This window comes from Desmodus rotundus, chromosome 4, assembly GCF_022682495.2.
Source record: "Desmodus rotundus isolate HL8 chromosome 4, HLdesRot8A.1, whole genome shotgun sequence".
NCBI classification, from domain to species: domain Eukaryota; kingdom Metazoa; phylum Chordata; class Mammalia; order Chiroptera; family Phyllostomidae; genus Desmodus; species Desmodus rotundus.
This window is the reverse complement of record NC_071390.1, coordinates 62,657,979-62,677,647: the sequence shown is the minus strand read 5'-3', so window position 1 is coordinate 62,677,647 and position 19,669 is coordinate 62,657,979. Positions and strand designations below refer to the sequence as shown.

Genomic DNA, 19,669 nt, shown 5'->3' with positions numbered 1-19,669 from the left:
GCTTTTTATTGTCTGGGAAGCTTTTTATTTCTCATTCAATTTTCAATGATAGCCTTGCTGAGTAATGTAATCTTGGTTGTAGATCTTTGCTTTTCATCACTTTGAATAGTTCATGTCATTCCCTTCAAGCTTGAACTGTTTCTGTTGAGAAATCAGCTGACTGTCTTATGGGAGCTCCCTTGTAGGTAACTGTTTTCTCTTGCTGCTTTTAACATTCTCCCCTTGTCTTTAAGCTCCACCATTTTAATTATGATGTGATAGTCCTCTTTGGATCCATCTTGATTGGGACTCCCTGGGCTTCCTGGACATGTGTGTCTTTTTCCTTCACTTGGTTAGGAAAGTTCTTGGTCATTATTTCTTCAAATAGGCTCTCAATCCCTTGCTCTGTCTCTTCTCCTTCTGGTACCCCTATAATGTACATGTTGTTATATTACTTCATGTTGTCCTAAAGGGCCCCTAAACTATCCTCATTTTTAAATTATTTTTCTTCATTTTCATGTTCTGACTGGGTGTTTTCTGCTACCTTGTTTTCCAAATCATTGATTCAGTGCTCTGCTTCATTTAATTTTGTATTTATTCCTTCTAGTGTATTATTTATTTCAGATATTGTATTCTTCATTTCTAACTGGTTCTTTTTCATGGTTTCTATGTCCTTATACATGTTCTTGAAGTTCTCTCTAAGTTCCTTGAAGTCCTCACTAAGTTTCTTGCGCATCCTTATAACTATTTCTTTTAACTCAATATCTAGTAAATTCTTGCCTCTGTTGCATTTAGTTCTTTTTCTGGAGATTTCTTTAGTTCTCTTAGGGGAATATTGCTTTGTCTCCCCATTTTGGCTGCCTCCTTCTGTTTGTTTCTCTGTATTAGGTAGATTTGTTATGTCTCCCAGTCTTGGTAAGTTGGTTTAATATAGTAGGTGTCCTGTTGGACCCAGTGGTAGTCTTTTTGATCACCTGAACTAGATGCTTTAAGAATGTGTCTTGTGGGGTTTTTTTGAGCCCTCCTATTGTAATTGAGTCTTGATTGCTATTAGCCTGTTCACGTGTGGGATCAACCCTCTGGCTCACTGACTAAAGGCAGACACCAACCACAGTGCACAAGCTGCTGTACAGGTGCTGCCACAGGGAGTAGAATTTACCTCAGCAGTGTCTTGGGTCTGCTGAGATCTTTCCTTGGATATGCCATTTATGAAGCTAATTTGATCCTGCTCTGATGTTGTCTGAAGCTCTCCACTGGATTTGTCTCTTCTTGGGCCTTTTGGGAGGGATTCTGATGCAGATCAATGTCAGATGCTGCTTATGGCTAGACCTGACAACTGTTTAGAGCTACAAAATGACCCACAGTGTGTGTCTGCCTCTGCTGGACTTTGCTGTGCATGGGAAGGACCAAGATTTGCACCAACACTGGCTTCCACCAGCACTGAGCCCAGGAACAGGTCAGCAAAAGGCCCAAGGCATCCTGAGTTCTGTCTTTGCCTGCCTCCACCTGCCAACTTCCTGTTAGGTTCAGTCACTGAAAGAGCCTCTGGTGGTACTCAAGGTGCATAAGATAACTTCTCAGTGAGTCACCAGGTAGGGGCAAGTGGTGTTCACCAGATTTATACAAGTTCAAGCTTGATGCTGGGTCTGAGGCTGCTCAGCAAATGTCCCAGGTTATACCAAGTATAGTTGTCACTTTTGGGGTGCTTACACATTTTGTGGTGGGGTATTGTCCCAAGGAGCCATCAGGGTGAGGCCGGCAAAGTTTATCTGGCCCAAACAGACCAATATTTGGCTGTGTGAAGGCAAAGCTTTGCACTGGTCATGCATGTAAGGGAGAATGGCCCTCATCCTAGGGCCACACTACACAGTCTGTCCTGGATTCTGCTCAGAGTATTGGGACAGCATCAGCTAAGCAGAGTGGGGTTACCATGAGTTAGGAGGGTGGATCTAGTGGATATCCTGTTAGAAGAAGGTGTCTATCAGGCTTGAGGAAAGGTTGGGGGAATGGCCCAACCCCAGAGTCACCAAGGCAGACTTCCTCAGCAGGACAGGGCCACCAAGATTCTGGATGGTGGGGCTGCTGGGAGACTGGAGGGTGGCATAATCAAATCTGATGTGAGGGGGAAACACCAGTCAGTTTCATGGAAAAGTGGGGGGAAATGGCCTCCACTCTAGAGCCACACAACTCAGTCATTAATCCTTACAATGAGTCTGCTTACCTCTACACCCTGGCCAAGGCAGCTGACTCCTCAGCAGAGTGCAAGCTCTACAGGGTGGGGCTACAGGGAGTCCAGAAGGTGGAGCCTTTGCATTCTCTTAGGTTGATGCGTTAAGGAGGAGAGTGCTCCACCCAAGAAAGGTGGTGTCTTTGGTGTGGGAGAGGAACTCAGCACAGAGATCCTGATATCTGTCCCTTAAGATCTCCACCCAGAGCCACAAATTCCAGTCTTTCTTAAAATGACTCTAGTCTGCTCTGCCCTCTCTCCACTGGAGACCAGGGTGTGTGGCTGTGAGGGCAATTTTGTTCATGAACCCTTAAAGCGGTGCCTGTGTCTCTAGTAGACTCTCATCTCTCCCTGATGGACAGAATCAGCACTGATTTTCACAGCCGGATATGATATGAATGCCTCTTCCCAACTCTGATGTTCTGGGCTGGGAGCCTGGTATGGAGTTGACATACCATACTTCTCAGGGTAAACCTTTGCAGCTGAGATTCCTTCTGGAATCTCAGCCTCCTGTGTGACCCAGCACAGCCCTGTTTACATCTCCACCCTTCCTCCCAGTCTCAATGGGACTTCTTCTGTAAATCCTTGGTTATAAGATTTCTGTTCATTTAGTCTTCAGTTGATTATTTAGGTTGATTGGTCTACATTTTAGTTGCAATTCCAGTTTGGTCTTGGGAGGAGGTGAGTGTATCTTCCACCTACTCCACCACCATCATGGATCTGGATTGGCATCCACCTTTTTTAATGTAACTTAAGCATGTTCTTGTGGAGCTGTCTCCAACCCCAAGCTAGAAGATGTTCTCTTCTCTTATTATAACTAAAGACCATTTCTATGAAATTTTCTTCCACTTCTGAGTCTTTGTGTTTGCCTAGACTCACAGGCTAAACAGCATCATTTTAATCTTCTCTAATCATGATCCAAGGCCCTTTGAGACAATCATGATCTCTGACAATTTTTAAGGTTATTTGGAATATAATCTTTCACAATAATGAAAGTAGCTAACTTTCATTCAGCATGACTCTGTGCTAAAAACTGCTAATCACTTGCAGTATTTTATAACCTGTGCAATAGCTGCAGGATGTGCTATTATTACTCCCACTTTGTTAAAAGAGCTGAGGTCATATCACTAAAAGGCAGAGCCCATCATCCTAAGCACACTGTTTCTGGAAGGAAAAGAATTGAAGGTTCATGCTTCTTGCTAGCCTTTCAGTAGTCCAGAAGAGCCCTAATCACTCATTTAAAGGTCAGGAAACATTACTCCCTGTCCTAAAATTCACAGAAAGTTCCCTTTGCTTAGGAAAGCAGCATTTGCTACTTTAAATCTTCTGGGTTCTATGCAGTAAAGCAAGTTTGTTACCATTATTTTATTTTTTGAGCCAGTATTTTTTTTAAATTATAGACCAGAAGTACTGTGTGTTCCATGAACAATCATCTTACTGATGTTATTCTGAAGCTTGACTTTGTTCACAGTGACACATGCTGGTTATGAATTACGCAAGCAGATAGAGTTACAATGAAGTGACGCTAGGGAAAGATTAAATTGGAATCTGAACTAATGCCAGCTAAGAGACCCTACTCCCACTTTATTATTATTATTATGTTTAATAAACAATCATTCATGTTCTAAGGAAAGGAATACAATCACAGACCCAGCAAGGGAGCCATAAAAGAAATGTTTTAAACCTTGAATAAGAACATGTTTGTTCAAACCCAGAGCTGACCTTTTTTATTATTATTCAAAATGAATGTAGGAATTGTCGAATACCTAGAGGTGCTCAGAGGCATAAAAGTGGAGCTAGAGTTTGCAGAGGAGGCAGAGCCACACCTCTTCTCTTTCTCTCAGCCAGGTCTCAGCTACTGAAGGGAAGAGAGTCCAGGCTTCAAGGAGGTAGTTGATATATCAGTTCAACAGGCATACCACCTGATGCATTAAATTGATAGCTTTTCTCTGTCTCCAAAATACTCAGAAACACTCTGGTCTCCCATGAGGAAAATGAGCATAATCTATCCAGAACTAAAGAGATTAGCCACTTGCAATAACACCTCAAAGAATAGAGCCATCCTCACTAAAGAAGGCAGAAAATGGGCCTGAACATTCAAGCAAAGCATAGCTGAGGGTTAATTTATTATTGTTAAATTATTATCTACCTGAGAGAAATTGTGTGTATGGAATAGTTTATCCACATGGAACTTAGATAAGAAGAAACTGTGAGCAACAGTGTATTGATGTTTCTCAGAACTGCCTGGTGAACAGACAGTAGACTTGGTCGAGGGAGTATCATTGGTCACTAGAGAGAGTGTTCTGGGCTGTGGGTAAGTGACATGGAAGCAGGCAGAATGAGTCACCACCTGTGCTATGACTTTGCACTCTTCCATCCACTTCTGGGAGGCCACTGTATCAATCAGGGTTATACCAACAGGGTACAGCACACTCAAATTAGGACAATTCAGAGAGGTGTGGGTAGAGTATAAGGAAATATTCTGTGGTTAATAATATTGCCTCACCAGATCTGAAAGAAGGGGGACACTCAAGAGAATCAGGAGGAAAAGTATGGACACACATCCTGGATCTTTCACCTGGAGACATGGTATGTCTCAGGTACACTTGAAGGGAGAAAGCCAAAGAAATAACTGCCAGGATCACATCCTCCTCCCTCTGTCTGATCACTGGCTGGTACTCCTCATTTTACCACCCTAACCATAAGCCAGTGGGAAAGAGAGCACTTCCATGAATTTTTATAGATCATCTTCCTAGGGAAGAGGAGGCTGGAAGAGAATTTATAGAGTCAAATGGAAGGTGTCTAGCCCAGCATCATAATAGAGAAGCCTAGAATATCTTTTAAAGTTAATGCAAGCCCATATTTAAATTCTGGCCCTGCCATTTGGAGCTGCATGACCATAAGCCAGTTCCTTTCCTTCTCTAAGTTTCAATTACTCCATCATTGAAATTACACTAGTATTTTCTACCTTGTGGAGTTGCTATAAAGATTAAAGGTTATGTTAGACATCTCATGTGCCCTGTGGGTCTCTGATGGGATTGAGCCCCAGTTGCACACAACAGTAACCAGCCCAATGACACGATCTTACATCACCTTCCTTTCTTTCCCATTTTATTCTTCCCTGCCACCCCCTATTTTTATTGCCTGACATCACATCTCAAAATAATCTAACTTCTTTCAAGCTGTGATCTCAGGCCCTGCTTTGGAGGAAAGCCAACCTAAAATTACAATGTTTGTACTCAGCACACAGTGGACACGGTAAATGGTGGTTCTGAGGATTATAATGATGATCCCTAATTGCTTGTATAAATCCTTGATATTTGTAAGGGAGTGACTTAGGTGGAAAGAATATCCATCGGAACACAAAGTAATTTGGCACCTAGTTCACATATTGGTCTTTGTTGAGTTTGGTTAGTGTGGGTGATTGCTTCTGGGGACCCTGACAGTATTCTGAGGGCTCAGACTAAAATGTAAGTGCCCCATGAGGCCCATGTTCCCCAAGGCCTGGCCCAAGCTTCCCATCCTATATGCCCTGACATCTCTGCCAACAGTCATATTTCTAGATGTATATTTCTAGGAGAAGACAGCTTTCTCTGAAAACAAAAATGAACCCCACTGTCCAGGAAGCTCCCAGCAGCCCCATGGCTCTGGGACTCTTAGTCTTGTCAGTGACAGGTTTGCAGGTATTGAGCTAACTCAGCCTGGAGCCTTGGGAAGAAGAGTCAGAAATCAAGAGCCTGAGCTATTTTGAGAATTATCCATGGCTTCCAAAGCTTCCATCTGCTTTCCTACCCTTCCACAGACCAGCCCTGTCTTTAAAGCATTCTGTACCTGGAATCTAACCACATAAAAGGTCAGATCATAAACTCTTCTTTTAACTGAGTCTACTGTTCTAAGCACTGGGCAATGTGTTTGTTTTATTTAAATCTTACAACAAGCCTTCATGGCAAGAAGCACTGTCCCCATTTTACAAAGAAAGTGAGGTTCTTTGTAAATGAGGGAAATTATGTAACTTGCTCAAATAAGTAACTAGCAGATATAAAATTCAAAAACAGGTTCATCTGATTCCAAAAGCAACATACTTTCCCCTGCTTGGAAAAAAAAAAGAATAGTAATACAAATAACCAGTTATGTTTCAGTCAAGTGATAGAGAATGCTATGGAAATAATAGAAAAGCAAAATAAATAAGAAGAAAGGAAGGAGAGAGAGAGAAAAGAGGGGAGGGGAAAGAAGAGGAAGGGAAGGGAAGGGAATAAAGGAAGAGAAAGAGACTTATTTTTATGACTTATATATTTTCAATCCTCCCTTGTTTCTACTTCTTAGATGAAGAGCAGATAGAATAGTCCAAACAGCAGAAAGGATGGGAGACAGGGCCCTAGCCCTGTCTTCTTTGAAGTAGTTTTCAAGAAGTTAGATCCAGGTCCCCCTTGACCTATGAGATGTTATGGGAACCCAAATATCAGAGGGGGAAGTACACTCATACTATCTGAATGTAGCCCATACACTAGTTTTCCAGTAAGCAAAAGTCAGTGAAATGAATTAATGATGTTTCCTCTGTACCCCTTTCTGTTCACTACTGAAATGCTTGGCATGACACTGTGAAAGGATTGCAATTGCTTTCTTTCACTGGAGACATATGCTGTAGCCCACATTTTTCCATTCTCATTTCATCTCATAAATTATAGCAGGTACTATAACGTGGAAGTAGCATACAGCATAAGCTGAATGTTTATGTGCCATTGCTCTGTCCATAAAACCTTCATTAATTACTAATGGGGCCAATAAATTTGAGATCAGAATGCTTTGCACAGTGACTCTTTCCAAGAAAATATTTTCCAAATCACAACTTCCAAGAAGAGTTTGATGTAACCAGAAATGCCCAATAAGAGCTGGCCACTCTGCACACTCATCCTCCCAGCTTTGAGCTATATAAATGGGGAAGCCATCATGAGATATTTTCTTGGTGTTCTAGGACCAGCTCTTTTCACAATTCTTATAGGTTTCAGCTGTGGGCTTTGGGCCCCAACTACGTGACACCAACAATGGTACCTTTATAGAAAGGCATTCTGTAGGGCTCTGGTGTGACCACTGATGTGTCTAAAAAGTGAAAATAAGCTTTAAGAATGTTGATTTTCTAGAAACAATGAAGCATGAAGTTCCATTGGCACTTCAGAAAATAGCTCCCTTTAAATACAACTGTATAATCTGATTTTGTAATTCAGAATAATTTAACAACAATCATTCTTAGGTGAACTAAAATCTCTTCCTCTAGGGCATCAGACAGTGATTATCAAGGCTGTGAGCTTAGCTAGACCAGACTTATACGTCATAGTGTCTCAGAATCTCCTTCTGAGTTACACTATACTTTTGAATCCTGATTCTGCCTGATGTTAAGCACTACCACAGAAAAAGTGATAGGCCTGTGAGTACATTCATTAAAGGTTCTGATAAAAGACACTGAAAGTCTACCACCATTCAATAATTCCAACATAGAAAATGAAGTTGATTACTATGTTTCTCTTTTTAACTTGGGCAGTAGGAATCCTGGAAATGAACAGGCATCTCATCAGCAGTAAATATCTAAGATTCTCTAGTAACTATTTCTGGATCCTTCCATCCCCCCACTCCAGCAATCTTGGCCCTGTGTCTTCATTTAAATTTTTCCTCATCCTTGGATTTATTTCATTACAGAACATCAATGGTATTTTACATCTTTTAAAAATCAAATTCCTATGCTTTATGGAATTAAATAGATGAATATGGTCTATCAGATATTTATATTATTGTCTCCTTGTAACTACAGCAGATTGAATTACTTTCCAACTAACTTCTGTATACATTTCAAAACTTCAAGTAACTTAACATCAAACATCTGGAATTAGACTCTGCTTTATGCTGGAAAACAAAAACATGTCTGAGTAGGTTAAGGAACTTATTGAAGAAAATCAATAAACGTGGAGATTTTTCCATTATTAAGGCTCCATTTACAGTTCCAGTTTCACTGCAGGGAATGAGGGAGAGGCAAGAAGCTTTAAGTGTTCTCACTCACATCAAAGCAATTTCTCTGTCCGCTGTATTTCTTTTTCTGTGCCACTACCAGTTTTAGAGGATTAAATACAACTGGGGAGGAATGACTGATGTCTGTCACTTTGAGACAGTTTTTGCAAGCTCAGCGTTTCTGATTTTAGTTTCTTAAACATAATTGGCAGTTCAAAGTGGAGTTCTATGAACTAATACATTCTAGGAATCATCCAGCTCTCCAAATATTTCCCATGATTAATAGGTTTATGCCTCCTTCACATAGATGATTAAACAGAAGATGCTAAAGCAGCCCCAAATTTCCAGCAATAATCCTGAAGAAGAGAGAATAGGAGCCTCATGGGTTGCAGGCCAGTTACCCAGTAGGGGACATGCAAGAGGCAACCACGCATTGATGTTTTTCTCCCTCTCTCCTTCCTTTTTCTCTCTCTAAAAATAAATAATAAAATATTAAAAAAAGAGTAAGAAGTGGATAACCACATAATTAAGATTGGATCTATTCCTCATACCATGCTAGATATTTATTTTAAATGGATCAGGTACTTAACAGAAAAAAAAGGTACTAAAAAAAAGATGAATTCCTCCATAATCTGACAGCAGAGAAAACTTTCCTAACTATGACTTAAAATCCAAATGTAGTAAGGAAACTTATTTATATACTTTAAAATGAAAACAATCTCCAGGGCAAAAATAACCATAAGAAATTTCAAAAGCTGAATGGCAAATAGAGAAAAAGATTTGCATGTAAACCCAAAAGTTTAATATTCTTACTATCTAAAGCTTTTATAAAATAGAGAAGATCAAGAAAAATTTCATTTAAAAAAATGGCAAGGAACTCAAAGACCCACGTCAGAGAAATGTTCCTTAAACATGAAAAGATGTTCAGCCTCACCTATATCAGAGTCATAAAAATTAAAACTACACATATAATATTTTTCAATCAAATTGACAAATTTCTAAAAAGTTTGATACATACTTTTGAAAAGTCTGGGGAAATGGGCATTCTTATAAATTATCAGTGGGAATACCAAATAATAAAAACCAATGTGAAGGGTAATTTGGCAATATCTAGAAAAATTTCATGCACTTTTACCCTGTCAATTGTCAATTCAACTTCTAGGATTCTATCCAGATAACACACTGAAAAAGAAAAAGAGAAAAAAGAAAACTGCATAAGTTAGCTGCAGAGATACCTGATCAACAACAGACTGGAAACCATTCAAATGTTCATTAACAAGAGAGTGATTGAATAAAAGATGATGCATCCACACAGTGGAGTACCATGCAGCTAGATAATGAAATTGGGCATATTTCCATCTGAAAAAGGCAATATGGAGAAAACATGCTACTATTCATCTAATAACAATGTGTGATACTGATATATAACTATTTGCTTTTTATGGATTATTTATTAACTTTAATTTCCATAGTAATTTTTATTGTTGGTCATGTACAGTTGTCCCCAATTTTCCCCCACCACTCCTCCCAACCCCAGCCATCCCCACCTCCCACCCTAGATCCTACCCGCTTTGGCTTTGTCCATGGGACCTTTATACATGTTCCTGACATACCAAAGGAAGAATAAGTAAACAAAAAAGTTAATGATTACCTGTATAGTGGGTAAAGGGCAGGTGTGACAGAAACTATACTTCTCAGATCTGTAGATTTTACTTTGGAATTATGCAAAATTTTTACACAATTATGAAACAAAATTAAATTTTAAAATTTCTAAAAATAATTAAACAAAGGAGCACAACTCTGTGGTAGCATACCACTATAGTGGAATAACACAAAGAGGAAGTACTTTTGGTAATTTTAAAGCAAAGAAATTTGAATGGATGCAAAATAAGCAAAGTTGTATAAAATCTTGTGGTTATGAGTTTGAATGGAAGTATCATTATGATCCCAGAATGAGTTTAACTTTAAAATATTTCTTAGCATTGTTCACAAAAGAAAAAAAAAATCCGAGAAATAAAGATCAACATTGTAATAATGAACACCCTTAATGCCCAGATTGTGGTCTCTAAATACTACTTCCCAGGCGATCCTTAACTTCTTAGTTTCAGCTGGCTTGTTTTCTTTCTCTGGCCGAGAGGACGCCATTGCTTCCATACTTGCGGTCAGCACACCTACCTTAGCAATAGGGGCATATTCTACTCCTGGGCTCTGAGGCGTCTCCCCTGCATTTGGAAGCTGGGCTGGTTTCTCCAGTGTCTCTTCATTTTCATTTTTGGTTGCCCACAGATCCTTGTGTGGTCTGTACCTAAAGCCTTCATCATAGTTCCCTTTAGATTTAAAGAGTTGATTGAAGTGAGGCTTGCAATAGATTCTCCCATGTAATGATGCATACATTCCTAGACTAAGTTTGTTGTTGCAATAGGAGCAACCAAAGCAGCTGATGTGAAACACTTGCTGGTTGGCCAAGAGACGCTCCATCGGGTAGACTGTTTGCTGACATTCCACACAGGTCTCTCTTGCAGGTGCCTGAAACTTCTTCACTGCTTTAGGAGGAGAACTTTCAGGAAGGCTGGAGGCTCTGGCATCTGGACTTAGTGGCTTGGGATGGACAGGTTGCTGGATCTCACTCTTAACCTGGGAGTTATAGAAGTCAGCTTTAGTAGTGGGGGAACGGGCTGCCAGGCTATTCTCAGTTGCAGAAACCTTTTCTCCATCTTGATGGGAGACACAGACCTCAGGACCCGGGGGTTCATTCTCCTTTTGCTCCAACTTGTGAATTTTGATTTCACTGCCATTGGCTCTCAGTTCATTTGTATAGTTGGTAGAGCTGCTTTGTTTGGACACAACCCCCCAAACCCTATATGTCACTTCTGATCCTGTTTCTGCGACACTAGTTTTAAAATTCCTATCAACCCTGAAATGTATTGATTTTTATGGCAGACAGTATTCCTAGGGTGCAATTAAACCAATTATAGGCCTTTATTGGGGGGAGGGGCACAGAATTCTAGTATTAAGGCTTTGGAATATTTGTTGTACATAATTGATATGCCAAATTGTATGTGGGGAAGAGAGGTGTTTTAAGCTATAGGCTTTTCTTTGTACTGCATTTTTACAGATTTAGCTCTAGTATTTTTTAGAGTTGTAAAATAGTCTGCTTTCTTACAATCTTGTGTAGTCTGAAACATTTTTATTCAATAAAGCTTTTAATTTACGTTTGAAAAATAAATAAATAAATACATACATACTACTTCCCACAAAAAGAAACCAGGACTTCTTGATTCCAGGTCAAGAGCAATAAATGTATGTGATATCTTGAACATCTCTTTATACCTGAAACCAAAGAATATCTTAAAACCCATTGAGGGCTTGCAAAAAGGATTAAGGAGTCACTTTGAAGAATTCCCACTGGTCAAAAATAGCACAATTTGAGTACCAAAAGGATATTAACACAATGGATTTGAAACACTTCAAATATTCTTAAGTTCATATTTCAAAGTTATATTTAAGGAAAATATTCCCTCATTGGTTAATTTTTAGGTCAATTGTCAACTCATTATTGTGATAACTGGTAAATAAAAGGAAATATCAAACACTTATTGTGCCTTTTCTATATAAACTGTATCTCTGAGGAAGCAAATAGTTGACCATGGAAAATTTCCTCTTTATAGAAATGTTCCAGCAAGTAAATGAAGAAGGAATGATATAATTATAAAAGCACCACTTTGCAAAGACCTAATGAAATGCTCAATCTAGGCAAGGTCATCAATAGCTGTTAATATCATAAAAAGAGAATCAACTTCGTATTATGGGCCATTTAACAGACATACACATTATCACCTTTGAATTAGTCTTGTTAAAAAATCAAAACTGAGTATGAACAAGCAAGCCTCTAGATCTAACTGCAAATGTACGGGAAATATGAGAGACAGAAGAACATGTGATCAGCAAACTCTAGATTTTTTTATAGAACAAATGATACAGGTTCTTCAACAACTAAACTTAATAGAGGAAACAGGAGAAAGTGAGCACCTATAGAACAAAACAAGGGTCAGCAAACTATAAACCAAATCTGGCCACCATGCTTTTTTTAGTAAATAAAATTTCAGTAGAACACGGCCATTTCCATTTATGTATGAATTGCATATGGCTGATTTTGCACGGTAATGTCAGAGTTGTGACAAAGATCATGCAGTTCCCAAGACTAAAATATTTACTATTTGGTCTTTTACAAAAAATTTTTTGCCAATACCTGTATTTAAACACTTTTAAAAACATAACAGAAAATTATGCTATGTGGACCTTATTTTGATTACAATTCAAACAAACATTTCTTTACTCATATATTTTTGTGTTCATTAATATAATTCAAGCATATACTAAGTGATCAACAGATGTTTCAGCAAGCCTGATAATTTAGTAACACAGCATAGTTTAGGTTATAAGATAAATTCTAAAAAATGTAAATAGTTTAAATTCTATTCTCTTAAAAATAGAGTAATAAAAGTGGAAGTTAATAACACAATATCAAAAAATCACCAGATGAAAAATTATTAAATAAAACAACCCTTACTTAAATGAATAAAATTAACTGAGTAATATAAACTTAATATTTCATCAATCTCTTTTCCCTTAAGGATACTTTGTTCTGTTTTGTGTACTGTAATAGGATAATCAATAAAATATATTTTTAAAAAATTGTAGTTGAATTTGAAATTTGTGGTTACTTTTTTGTGTGTAAACATTAGGTATATCCAATTTCATTGTTGACTTTTTTCCAGATGTTCTGCTATTTTTGAATTTGTTCTAAACTTAATCCATATGTTGCTGAAACAACTTTTAAAATTGTTTTTTTTGGTCTGAAAATACATTTTTAAATACATCAGCTATTACTATTTACAAGTAGTATGCCATAGTTAAAGTATAATCTATACTGTTTCTGTTCTTGATAAATATTAAGTTTTGTGGCTCGATAACTAATTTTTAAAAATAAATATCTAATGGTAACTTCAGAAAAAATTGTGACTTTGTATAGTAGAATTGGAAAGTGGGTTTGTTTCTTTTTAATAATTTTTTATTAATGTTCTAATATAGTTGTCTCCATTTTCCCACCCTCACTTTCCCTCAACCCACCCACCCCCACCACTTACCCTCTATTCGACCCACCTTTGGCTTTGTCCATGGGTCCTTTATGCATGTTCTTTGATGATCCTTTCCCTTCTTGCCCTGGTTATTTCCCTCCTGACTTCGCTCTGGTTACTCTCAGTTTGTTTTTTTTTCTTAATATATTTATTCATTATGCTATTACAGTTGTCCCATTTCCCCTCCTTCACTCCACTCCATCCTACCCACCCCTTCCCTCCCACACTCCCCCCCTATAGTTCATGTCCATGGGTCATACTTATAAGTTCTTTGGCTTCTACATTTTCTACACTATTCTTACCCTCCCCCTGTCTATTTTCTACCTACCATTTATGCTACTTATTCTCTGTACCTTTCCCCCCCTCCCCCGCCCACTCCCCTATTGACAACCCTCCATGTGATCTCCATCTCTATGGTTCTGTTCCTGTTCTAGTTGTTTGCCTAGTTTGCTCTTGTTTTTGTTTTAGGTGTGGTCGTTAATAACTGTGAGTTTGCTGTCATTTTTACTGTTCATATTTTTTATCTTGTTTTTCTTAGGTAACTCCCTTTAACATTTCATATAATAATGGCTTGCTGATGATGAACTCCTTTAACTTGACCTTATCTGAGAAGCACTTTATCTGCCCTTTTATTATAAATGATAGCTTTGCTGGATAGAGCAATCTTGGATGTAAGTCCCTGCCTTTCATGACTTGGAATACTTCTTGCCAGCCCCTTCTTGTCTGTAAGGTCTCTTTGGAAAATCAGCTGACAGTCTTATGGGAACTCCTTCGTAGGTAACTGTGTCCTTTTCTCTTGCTGTTTCTAAGATTCTCTCCTTCTGTTTCATCTTGGCTAATGTAATGATGATGTGCCTTGGTGTGTTCCTCCTTGGGTTCAGCTTCTTTGGGACTCTCTGAGCTTCCTGGACTTCCTGGAAGTCTATTTCCTTTGCCAGATTAAGGAAGTTCTCCTTCATTATTTGTTCCACTAACCTTTCAATTTTTTGTTCTTCCTCTTCTCCTTCTGGTACCCCTATAATTCGGATGTTGGAACGTTTCAAGATGTCCTGGAGGTTCCTAAGCCTCTCCTCATTTTTTTGAATTCTTGTTTCTTCACTCTTTTCTGGTTGGATGTTTCTTTCTTCTGGTCCACACTGTTGATTTGAGTTGCGGTTTCCTTCCCATCACTATTGGTTCCCTGTAGATTTCCCTTTGTTTCTCTTAGCATAGCCTTCATTTTTTCATCTAATTTGCGACCAAATTCAACAAATTCTGTGAACTTCCTGATTACCAGTGTTTTAAACTGTGCATCTGGTAGGTTGGCTATCTCTTTGTTGCTTACTTGTATTTTTTCTGGAGCTTTAATCTGTTCTTTCATTTGGGGCATTTTTTTTCGTCTTGGCACGCCTGTTACATAAAGGGGTGGAGCCTTCGGTCCTCACCAGGGTGGGGTAATGCTGGTTGCTGCCCTGTGACACTGTATGTGGGGGAGGGGCCGAGAAGGAGCAATGGCTCTTGCTCCACTCTCTGCCAGATTTCAGTCACTCCTTCCAGTACCCACAATCAAATTGGGCCCCTCTGGTGCTGATTCCTGAGTGGGTGGGCTTGTGCATGCTCTAAGCCCCAGTGGGTCTCTCCAATAACCTCTCCTGTGAGGCTATGCGTTTCTCCTCAACCCCCACAAGTTGTTTTCAATCCAAAGTTTGAGGCTTTATTTCCCCAAGCTGGAGCACTGGGTTGCGAGGTCTGTCTTGTTCCCCCGCCGTTCCTCCTGGTTTATCTATGCGTGAATGTGGGGCTGCAGGGTCTGCCAGCCACCACTTTGTGGGGTATGCTACTTGCAGCCTGGCCTGCCCCATTCAACAATCTGCCACCTTGCTGGGTCCACCAGCCGCCATCTTGCCATGAGTCCTCTCCACCCTGGCTGCCTGTCTCTGCCCCACCTACCAGTCTGGATGAATGTTTCTTCTTTATCTCCTTGGTTGTTGGACTTCCATACAGTTTGATTTTCTGTCAATTCTGGTTGTTTTTTGTTTTTAAATTGTTGTTGTCCTTCTTTTGGTTGTGTGAGGAGGCACAGTGTGTCTACCTACACCTCCATCTTGGCTGGGAGTCGTGTCAGTTTGTTCTTAATTTCAATGTCTCTGGCTATATTTTGCTTGGTGGTTTGTTTTGTCGATTAGGTTCCACTTATAGGTGAGATCATATGGTATTTGTCTTTCACTGCCTGGCTTACTTCACTTAGCATAATGCTCTCCAGTTCCATCCATGTTGTTGAAAAGCGTAGGAGCCCCTTCTTTCTTTCTGCTGTGCAGTATTCCATTTTGTAATATACCACAGTTTTTTAATCTACTCGTTTACTGATGGGAACTTAGGCTGCACCCAGCATTTGGCTACTGTAAATTGTGCTGCTATGAACATTGTGGTGCATAGGTTCATTTGAATTAGTGTTTCAGGATACTTAAGGTATATTCCAGCAGTGGAATTGCTGGGTCAAAAAAGAGTTTCATATTTAGTTTATTGAGGAAATTCCATACTGTTTTCCACAGTGGCTGACCAGTCTGCATTCCCACCAACAGTGCATTAGGGTTCCCTTTTCTCCACAACCTGACCAGCACTTGTCGTTTGTCAATTTGGTTATGATAGCCATTCTGACTGGTGTGAAGTGATATCTCATTGTAGTTTTAATTTGCATCTCTCTGATGGCTAGTGATGTTGAGCATCCTTTCATATGTCTCTGGGCCCTGTGTATCTCCTCTTTGGAGAAGTGTTTGTTCAGGTCCTTTGACCATTTTTTAATTGGATTGTTGTCTTCCTGGAGTGGAGTTGTGTGAGTTCCTTACATATTTTGGAGATCAATCCCTTGACCAAGATATCATTGGCAAATATATTTTTCCATACAGTTGCTTCCCTTTTAATTTTGTTAATGTTTCCTTTAGCCATGCAGAATCTTTTTATTTTGATGAAGTGCCATTTGTTTATTCTTTCCTTTATGTCCCTCAATGTAGGGAACATATTGGTGAAAGTATTGCCATGTCCATTTTATGCTCCCGCCCTCTTTGTCAAATATTAATTGACCATAGAGACTTAGGTTTATTTCTGGAAACTCTATTCTGTTCCATTGATCTATGTGTCTGTTCTTATGTCAGTACCAGACATTTTAGATTACCATGGCCTTGTAATAGAGTTTGATGTCATGTATGGTGATCCCTCCTACTTTGTTCTTCTTTCTCAAAATTGCTATGACTATTTGGGGTCATTTATGGTTCCACATAAAGTTTTGAAATGTTTGTTCTGTATCTGTGAAATATGTCATGGGTACTTTAATAGGGATTGCATTGAATCTATAAATTGCCTTGAGTAGTATGGACATTTTGATGATGCTAATTCTTCCAATCCATGAACATGGTATATGCTTCTATTTATTTGTGTCTTCCTCAGTTTCTTTCTTCAGGGCTGTGTAGTTTTCTGAGTACAGGATTTTTTATTCATAAGTACCTTATTTTTCTTGTTGCTATAGAAAATGGGATTTTTTCCTGATTTCTGTTTCTGATATTTTGTTGGTGGTGTACAAAAATACCTCTCTTTTCTGAATATTGACTTTGTATCCAGCTGTTTTGCCAAATTCACTTATTAGGTCAAGTACTTTTTTCATGGAGTCTGTAGGTTTTTCTATGTACACTGTCATGTCATCTGCAAACAATGAGTTTCATATCCTCCTTTCCAATTTGGATGCCTTTTATTTCTTCTTCTTGTCTGATTGCTGTGGCTAGGACTTCCAATTCGATGTTGAATACAACTGGTGAAAGCGGACATTCTTGCCTTGTTCCCGATCTTAATGAAAAAGCTCTTAGTTTTTGTTTATTGAGTATGATATTGGTGTAGTTTTTTCATACTTGGCCTTTATTATGTTGAGGAATGCTCCCTCTATTTCCACTTTGCTGAGTGTTTTTATCATAAATGGGTGCTGTACTTTATAAAATGCTTTATCCCCGTATATTGATATAATCAGGTGATTTTTGTCTTTTCCTTTGTTTATGTGATGTATTACATTATTGATTTGAGAATATTGTATTGTCCTTGTATCTCTGGATGAATCCCACTTAATCGTGGTATATGATCTTTTGATGTATTGCTAGATGCCTTTTGTCAGTACTTTGTTGAGGATTTTAGCATCTGTGTTCATCAGTGATATTGGTCTACACTCTTCTTTCTCTACTGTGTCTTTGCCTGGTTGGGGGATTAGGATGATGCTGTCCTCATAAAAAGAGTTTGGGAGTCTTCCCTCTTCTTGGATTTTTTGGTGTAGTCTGAGAAGTACAGGGGTTAGCTGTCTGTTAAATGTTTTATGAAATTCTCCTGTGAAACCATCCAGTTCAGGGCTTTTGTGGGATGGGAGTTTTTGATTACTGCTTCAATTGCACCAGCTATTGTCAGTCTCTTAAGCTTTCTGCTTCTTCTTGGTTCAGTTTGGAAGATTATATGTTTCTAGAAATTTAACCATTTCACCTAAGTTTTCAAATTCCTTGGCATATAGCTTTTCATAGTAACTTCTTACAATCCTTTCTATTTCTGTGGTATCAATTTTAATTTCTCCTCTTTCATTTCTGATTTTATTTATTTGTGTCCTCTCTATTTTTTCTTGATGAATCTGGTTAAAAGCTTGCCAATATTGTTTACCTTTTTAAAGAACCAACTCCTGGTCTTACTGATCCTTTGAATTATTCTCTTGGTTTCCATGTTATTTAATTGTCCTCTTATCTCGCTTATTTCTTTCCTTCCATTTGCTCTAAGCTTTCTTTATAGCTCTTCCTCCAGTTCTTATAGGTTTACGTTGTTAATTTGAAATATTATTATCTTTTTTAAATAGGCCTGTATTGCTATGAATTTCCCTCTCAAGACTGCCTTTGCTGTGTCCCATAAGTTTTGGACTATTGTGTGTTCATTTTTTTTTTTAATTTCTTAAGATTTTTATTGTTATTCAATTACAGTTGTATGCCTTTTCTCCCCATCCCTCCACCCCACCACAGCTGAACCCACCACGCTCCCCCACCTCCACACTCCCCCTTGATTTTGTCCATGTATCCGTTAAAGTAGTTCCTGTAATCCCCTCTTCCCACTGTCCCCACGCCACTTCCCCCTGGTTACTGTTAGATTGTTCTTGACTTCAATGTCTCTGGTTATATTTTGTTTACTTTTTTCTTCTGTTGATTATGTTCCAGTTAAAGGTTGATCATATGGTATTTGTCCCTCACATCTGGCTTATTTCATTTAGCATAATGCTCTCCGGTTACATCTATGCTGTTGCAAAGGGTATAAGTTCCTTCTTTCTCTCTGCTGTGTAGAATTCCATTGTGTAAATATACCATAGTTCTTGGATCCACTTGTTTGCTGATGGGCACTTAGGTTGCTTCCAGTACTTGGCTATTGTAAATTGTGCTACTATGAACATTGGGGTGCACAGGCTCTTTTGGATTGGTGTTCCAGGGTTCTTAGGGTATACTCGCAGCAGCAGAATTGCTGGGTGAAAGGGCAGTTCCACTTTTAGTTTTCTGAGGAAATTCCATACTGTTTTCCACAGTGGCCTCACCAGTCTGCATTCCCACCAACAGTGCACTAGGGTTCCCTTTTCCCCACATCCTCTCCAACATTTGTTTGTGGATTTGTTCATGTTGGCCACTCTGACTGGTGTGAGATGCTACCTCATTGTGGTTTTAATTTGCATCTCTCTGATGGCCAGTGATGCTCAGCATCTTTTCATATGTCTCTGGGCCCTCTGTAGGTCTTCCTTGGAGAATTGTCTGTTGAAGTCCTTTGCCCATTTTGTAATTGGGTTGTTTGTCTTCCTGGAGTGCAGTCGTGTGAGTTCTTTATATATTTTGGAGATCAGGCACTTGTCTGAGGTATCATTAGCAAATATGTTTTCCCATACTGTTGGTTCTCTTTGTAATTTGGTGCTGTTTTCTTTAGCCTTGCAAAAGCTTTTTATTTTGATGAGGTCCCATTTGTTTATTCTTTCCTTTATGTCCCTTGCTTTAGGGGACATGTCTGTGAGGATGTTGCTGGGTGGAATGTCTGAGATTTTTCTGCCAATGTTTTCCTCTAGGACTTTTATGGTGTTACAACTTATATTTAAGTCTTTTATCCATCTTGAGTTCACTTTTGTGTATGGCGTAAGTTGGTGATCGAGTTTCATTTTTTTGTACGTAGCTGTCCAGATCTACCAACACCATTTCTTCAAGAGGCCATTTTGGCTCCATTTTATGCTCCTGCCTCCTTCATCAAATATTAATTGACCAAAGAGACTTTAGTTTATTTCTGGGCTCTCTGTTCTGTTCCATTGGTC

The 19,669-nt window shown here is 38.9% G+C and overlaps 1 protein-coding gene across 1 annotated transcript; it reads right to left on the bottom strand.

The window, feature by feature from the left end:
* Positions 1-10,189: 10,189 nt before the first annotated feature.
* LOC112305377 (LIM domain and actin-binding protein 1-like) lies at positions 10,190-13,397 on the bottom strand. The gene is made up of 2 exons (XM_024561053.2): positions 13,351-13,397; positions 10,190-11,117 (listed from the first exon to the last, which is right to left on the bottom strand). The coding sequence occupies exons 1-2, from the start codon at positions 13,395-13,397 to the stop codon at positions 10,190-10,192; spliced, it is 975 nt and encodes a 324-aa protein (XP_024416821.2).
* Between the last annotated feature and the right edge of the window lie 6,272 nt (positions 13,398-19,669).

What these genes read in the sequence shown, in the direction of transcription:
- LOC112305377 (XM_024561053.2), bottom strand. Translation starts at nt 13,397, where the DNA reads ATGCATAAAGGACCCATGGACAAAGCCAAAGGTGGGTCGAATAGAGG. An exon ending in AAAGGTGGGTCGAATAGAGG is followed by an intron (nt 11,118 to 13,350) that starts GTAAGTGGTGGG and finishes AATACATTTCAG; the next exon opens with GGTTGATAGGAATTTTAAAA.